Source organism: Serinus canaria, chromosome 3, assembly GCF_022539315.1.
Source record: "Serinus canaria isolate serCan28SL12 chromosome 3, serCan2020, whole genome shotgun sequence".
NCBI classification, from domain to species: domain Eukaryota; kingdom Metazoa; phylum Chordata; class Aves; order Passeriformes; family Fringillidae; genus Serinus; species Serinus canaria.
The window spans coordinates 45,190,145-45,197,385 of NC_066316.1; the positions used below are offsets into that span (position 1 = coordinate 45,190,145).

Here is a 7,241-nt window from a genome sequence, read left to right on the forward strand (position 1 = left end):
AAGTATATGTGTAAGAAGTCAGGAAAGTGTTGCAAACCAGCTTCACTTTGCAATGTGAACTTGGAGCGTATTCAGCTTCAGCTAGACAGGCATTGAGGTAAATATTGTCCTGTGTCACAGTGAGTGCTGCTTAAGAGTAAAAAAGTCAGCTGTGATCATTGTATGCCATTCTGTCTCCTGATACCTGTTCACTAAGAGCTGGAGAAGATTTATTTTTTTAAGCAGTAAGAAGCTATTCTGATGTTTATAGCTGCTATTCAAGTGTTTTTACTGAGGTATCCAGTCTGAATCATTTAAAGAAAAGCCTTTTTGTTCAGCACATAATATGTATGATGCATTGCCATTTTCAAGAAAATTGTTACTTTTTTTTGCCTTTTCTGAAAGCAGGACAGGTGTTTTATGTAGTATTGAAGTGCTCTGTATTCTTTCTTCTAGACGAAGTGCTTTATCTGTGGAATAGGAAATGACTACTTTGATACAGTGCCTCATGGCTTTGAAACACACACACTGCAGGAGCACAACTTGGCCAATTATTTGTGAGTACACTAGAAATGCACTCCTCACTAACTCATGATCCTTGCAGCCTCTGCAGGTACCTGATTACTTCTTTTGCATAAATAATAGTCAGTGCTGTTTGGCTTTGATGTGCACTTGTACTTTCTGAATGTATTATTCTGGGCCAGTGACAGCAAGGAATTAATTTTCATATCCTGCTTTCCAGCTTGGTTGTGGCACAAGAAGTTTGTATGAGGTTGTAGCTACAAATGAACTTGATATGTGGTTGGAGAGGCCACATAAATTGTAAAATTCAATGAGGTATGTAGGGTACTGAGGAGCAGTATGACCTGGCCTGGAGACTGATGGAAAGAGAGAACAAACAAGCAGTAAGATGAAAAAAACTTATATTGGACAAAATATTTTGTGTGGAGTGCTGAGGCTGTCCAAGAGACAGCCTCCAGGGACAAAGGGAGGTAGGGGAACTGTAATGAGGAGCTAGAGATGAGAGGGATCAACCAAGGCCATCAGGTCCACCTTTGGAAAATCCAAGTAGAGCACCAGTGACCACTGAACTAAATAAAGCAAATTATCAGGTCTACAACCACTGTATCATACTGTTCCTCTCATGTGTGAAAATCCAGAGTGTATTTCATACTAGTGCCATCAGGGTGAAGCAGGAGATGGATTGTGTCCTTGTGTTTTTAAACTGGCATTGTATATGCACAAAATAATGAGACTGCAAAGTCAAACATGGCTACAGAGACCTTCCACCTGAAGAACAGGTTGTGCAAACAAAATACTTTGGAAGCACTGTTATACAGGGTTTTGTTCCTATTTAATAAGTACTGAACAAACAGCATACTATAGCACACTTGCTTTAAAGTGCCTCAGCCTGAGGAATTGGTTTTTTGTCTTTTTGTGCATGATCCTGATTTAGATTTTTACATGTTTGGAGAGAATGTCTAAGTGAAATTTTGAATTTAGCACCCAGAGAATGTCAGCTCAAACCCTCAAGACTGATTTTAATTTTTTTTTAAATTACAAATTCTTTTCTGCTCATGTTGATCTTGCATGAACTACTAAAATATTCCCAAACTGCAATTCCAGCAAAAGAAATCTCATAGATATCTTCAGCATTTTTAATTCAGTGTGGGAAGAGAAAAAAAGAAATTTCCAATGACCATTTTCTGTCTGCTTCCAAGTGGGTTTTCATGGGCAATAAAATGTTGTCTGTTGTAAATTTTGGATTAGAAAGTTTAGAAAAATCTTCATTTAAACTGAGTTGCTAACTACAGTAAGTCAAATTGACTATCATGCATTTTAATATACAACTCATTGAACAATGAATTTCAACAGTGTCAGGAAAGTGTTTAATCTTTCTCAGAATATTATCATTGATAAAAATCTGGAACTTTTAAGTCCTAGAACAGCATTATCACTGTACATGCTGAGGAATGTCCATCTCCTTGTGGTTTGCCTAATGTTTCCAAACTCTCTATTGATAGCTGTTTCTTTGCTTGTAGGTTTTTTCTGATGTATCTTATCAACAAAGATGAAACTGAGCATACAGGACAGGTAGGTTGAACAACTCTATTAATGTCAGCTGGTTGTAAAATAAGAATCATTCAGGCTTGGAAAAACTAAGATTTTTCTGATGGACAACCCCCCTTATGGTATGGAACCTAATTCTAATTCTTCTTAGCAATTCTGAAGACTTTGGTTGCTTTGTTGGGGTGTATAAATTCTGAAGCACTTTCTATTCCTTTTTTGGCATCTGAACCTGTTATTTTTAAATTGTTATTTCCACAATATATAAATACATACTATAAACAAAAGTAATGAGAAACAGAACATTGAAGTATTCTGTGAAAGCAACACTCTTCATTTCTCTCTTTTGATCCTTTTTTAATAGTCTTTGTCTTTTATTATTATATAATCTTCTATGTCTACATTCTGAATAAGTCCATATGAAAGAACTTGTGCATATATCTTAAATGAAAAATCTGTGAACTTTTCTCTGGAGGTTTCTACTGTGTTCTTCTCTGTTCTTTCAAACTTCTGGTGCCCCCTTCAACTTCCTTGAAGTATACTAAAAGTCACTAAGAAATGTATGACATTTACAGTCTTTTTCTTTCCTAGAGATAGTCTTTCAGCTAACTAAGCAAATGTTCAAAATAACTGAATAGTATCACATATACAACCCTACAGAAGGGTCAGAAGAATGATTTGCTATAAATCTATATAGTTTACTCTTTCTGAACTCTGACATGTGCTGTAATCATCTTCTTTGTATAAATCTCAGCCTTGTCTAGTACGAGATTTTGTGTGTCTGCCTTGCTATTTTTGAACATCCATTTCTCACTTGAGAATTTCATACTAACTGAGATTTTTGAAAGTCTTTTTTATTTGCACTTTCCATTTCATTGGCATTTTGTCCTACTGTATTCACTGAAGAGAGATTTCTACTAACTATTCAGTTTTGATACTGTGGTAGTGATAGGTGATAGTTTGAAAATTGAGTGTACTTCATACCACATAACTTCTAGGACCATGCTTTAGTGGTAGACTTGGCACTAGTTTATGGTTGGATTCAATGCTCTAAAGGGTCTTTTCCAACAGTAATTATCCTATGGTTCTGTAACTGGTGTAACATATGTCGTTTCTACCATGAAATTTTCATAGTAGAAATCACATTTAAGTGGTGTGATTAAAATAGATATAAATGGACATATTCTTTAATATTCTTTGGAATGTCTCGAGAGAGAACCCTACCAAAATAAATAATCAGAAAGAAGAAATACTGAACACCACTGACCCAGAAAATACTGACTATAAAGATCCTTTTGGTTTATGTATTGTTTGTAGCCATGTTTTGGAATGACTGATGCAGAAATTCAATCAAATTTCTGTGGCAGAAAATATTCTGCTTACCCTGCTATCTGTCTTGTGGTTGGCTTTAATTGAGCTTTACAGTGCTCCTTGATGTGCAAAAAGAAATAAACTACCTGGTTCTCTTCTGTGCATTTCTATAGTGCTTTTTGACCAGGTGAGAAAAACCTAAAAGCTATTCTAAACTAATCAAAATCATTAACATGATTTTGCAGATGTTCAACAACCTTGCATGCTCAGAATCAAAAAAAAGTGAAGTGATATATAAATAAAAGAGAAAAAAAAGTAATGGTTGACGATTTCTTCCTAAGTCAAGTTAAATAATTTTAACTGTGTTTCTTTCAGGAATCTTATGTTTGGAAAATGTATCAAGAACGGTGCTGGGAGTTTTTCCCTGCTGGTGATTGCTTCCGGAAACAGTATGAAGACCAGCTCAACTAAGCAAAAATGAGGATTTCTGGACATAAATGTCCATGTATTTCCCAGCTCTTTTTGGAATGTCTAAAAGATTTCTTAAATCCCCAAAGCTGTGTGCATTTTGGAGCACCAAAGCTCTGTTTTTAATGACCCAACTGCGCTTTTATTTTCTTGTGTATTTGCTTTGAGAACACTGGAGGAAAGAACAATGAAAAATTACAGCAACTTTGGAACCAAACCAACCACTTGCACAGACAAAAGATGTCCCTATACATAACATGCACACACAAGTAGAGACTTGAGACAGCTTATTTTCGAAACTGCCAGATGATACCCTTGTCTAAAAGATCACACATGGGGTGACATGGTAGCAACACTCATTTGGTCTGTTTATTTCATCATCCTGGAAGGAACTATATATAGTTCACAGAGCACCGTAAAAAGATTGTTGTGGACACTAAGTTGTGGGGAAATAGTGCCTTACTATATGTGGGTTGAGCTATGCAGAAGATGAGTGCATGATGACATTTTTTTTTTTTTTTCTTTATGTCTGCCCTTCCAATTTAATATTTATTTTGTGGTTTTGGTGGGTTTGGGAGGAAGGGATTTGATTGTGCACATCTTTTTAACAAGACTGGAGTGTCTCAGGACAAGATTAGGTTATTCTCATCGAGTTCATTTCACATTTACCTTCCTCTTTAGCTTTTGGCTCTTATTTTGGTAATGCTCTGATACAACACTGCTACTTTATGAAATCTTTGTATGAATACAAGACAGCTGCAAAAAACACTTTAACAAGAAATGTTTCATTGCATGTTTATTATGCAAGTTTAAAACAATCAAAAAACAACCTTCAGAAACAAGTTGATCAACATGAAAAAACATTCACAATAATTATATCCATAGTAATAAAGTGTTGTGGGCTTTATTGTACATCTGGAACAAGTGTCATCAACCAACAATATGAATATATGTTATGAATTTGACAGTAATTTTAGTTTCTTTTTTTTTTCTCTTTCTTTCATTTTTGCCACCTGTGATTGATAGTGGAGTTGAAGATTTTCTTGTTAAATTATTTTTTAAAAGCAAAGCTGAAGCAATATCCATTCAGGGACTCCATCAGTTACACCATGAAACACCAATGATGTGTACATTACTCCATTTTGAGTCCTTTTCAATTGTAATGCCAGTCTTTACAAATAAAAAGAGACATTCAGAATGGAAACAAGCTGGTTTGGTAGCATTTGAAGTCTTTGTTATAGAGTCTTTTTATCAATTCCTAAATTAATTTCAACTACTTCAAACCAGGATTAAGCTACTCTTCCCTTAATGAAAAGTTTTGGTACTGTTTTTGATCTTTTCTGCTGGACTTTTTGCTGTTCTGTTGCTCTCCCTCATTTCTTTACAGGTCACATTTTTGTCATTAAAAAAATGCTGTATCAATATTCAGTTTTAACTAAAAAAAAAAAGAAAAAAAGAAAAAAAATTGCAATTAAGAGAATAATGACTTAAAAATGCTAAGACTGAATTCTTAAAAGCCAGGCTTTCAGTTCTGTGAATTTTGCTGAACTTGGTATCCTGTTCACAGTTCTGCTAAAATTCTCTCAAACTTTGAAAGATTTGAAACCAGAGGCTGGGCGGGCTGGTGACAGGGCAAGGGCCAGGTACAACAGCACAATTTGTATTCAGTTTTTAAACCACTCCCACCCAGACTGGACTGTTCAGTACAGCTCTGTTTCCTCCCTGTTTGGAACAACTTTATAAAACTTTTTCATCCTTTCTGGGATTTGTGTCTAAGATTTAGAAATGGGGAGTTATACTGATGTTTCTTTTTGGATGTACAGTGTGAGAGTAGTTGCTATTTAACACATATAGGTACACAGGCTATTTCAGTTTTGCACAATTTGTAGAAAAATCTATAGCTAATGATTCTGAGGGATATTTCAAGATTCCTTTATCTCCAAAACAAATTCAAGTGGGCTTTGTAGGTAAATACCGGAATAAATGTGACATGTTTCTTTAACCTCAAGTTCCAAGTCAAAGGGCTCCTGGGGCATCCTTCCTGTTGAATCCAGTATACTGTTTAACAAATATTTGTGAAGTCAGGCTTAAACAATAGAGGTTTTTTTATTATGAGATCAGCTGATTATATGGTGATGCAAAAAGTTTAGGTATGAAAAATCTTCATTTATTAGACCAGTTATAGCTTTAACAGGAGCAAATTCCTACATCTAAGGGCTGGTCAGGAGAGTTTACAAGATTATCATTCAGTGCTGAAAAAGAATTTGGACTTTCTTTGGCAGACCTTCAGACTCTGGTTTGTGCAGTGCCCTCTGCAGTGGCTGTAGGTTTTCTGTGAGTCCCAGAGACTTAGCATTTCCAGTTTGATGCACTAAGTTTGTAATGGAGAGCCTTTATCTTAACGGGTAATTCAACAAAAAACCCTCTAATGAGCACTTTTTACAGGATAATATTATTCAAGCAGTCCACATACTATATAATACACTCTGTGGGATACAATTTAATACAGTTAAATTTATTTTAGCCTTAGACAAGATTGAAAAATATTCTTAGATTTTACTGAAAATTACTGAACTTCCTGTGACTGTTCCAAATGCAACTTCTTTGAATTTTTGTGTTTTAAACAGACAACCAGTACAGGCAGTTCACACCTTTAATAGTTGCATCAAAAGAGATCAACATTGACACAAGTGTCCTGTATACTAGCACAATGCACAAGAGCAGGTGATAATAACATGCCACTTGAAAGCTACAGTTTTAAATCCAAGGAATTAAAAAATTGGTGTTTATGCATGTTATATTTAAGGTAAGGTTATACTTACACATACATTTGTGTCTGCTAATTTTTTTTTCAGCTGTTAGTTATATTTACTGATTGTGTCAGTAAAACAGTAATTTTCAGGGGGAAATTAAGTGTCTCCCACCCTTTATTGAAAAAAGAAAGGACAGAATTTTTGCTGTGTATCTCTGAATGTCAAGAAAATTGAGAAGACTTCCAAAACTGATGATCCCAGCACATCCATGTTGATTTCAGCAAAGGAAAGAAGAAATGAAAGTCAATGAAAAAACAAAGTAAAATGGAAGAGTAGGTGAGGTGTGATTTCTTTGTGGAAGTTGTTGCCTCCTTATATGTTTCTCCCTTTCATTTGACAATTTCTACACCTTCTTCTGATTATATGTTATTATGTCTTTCCTATCCCTTTATCTGTGTTTTTTTACTGAGACAATCACAGAAAATTGAAAGGAAGATAATGATTCTATGATATCCTTGGCCACTACATGGCTACAAGATTAATTCTAATCACATTAATATGCTATTTAACTTGTTAAATATTTTAATTTTTTCTATCTTTCTACTGTTGCAGAGCTCCTACTAATAGGAATTGTTTTATTTAAAAATTAATGTTTATTTCTAT

General features: G+C 34.8%; 1 protein-coding gene across 1 annotated transcript in view; it reads left to right on the forward strand.

Moving 5' to 3' along the window:
• The window catches only part of RYR2 (ryanodine receptor 2), a 381,235-nt gene extending 376,271 nt beyond the window's left edge, over positions 1–4,964 (forward strand). The window contains exons 101-103 of the mRNA XM_050972655.1: positions 436–536; positions 2,022–2,073; positions 3,733–4,964. Coding sequence (XP_050828612.1) covers positions 436–536; positions 2,022–2,073; positions 3,733–3,828 — 249 coding nt within the window. The 3' untranslated portion in view covers positions 3,829–4,964. The remainder of the gene's footprint in view (positions 1–435; positions 537–2,021; positions 2,074–3,732) is intronic.
• The last annotated feature ends 2,277 nt before the right edge of the window (positions 4,965–7,241 follow it).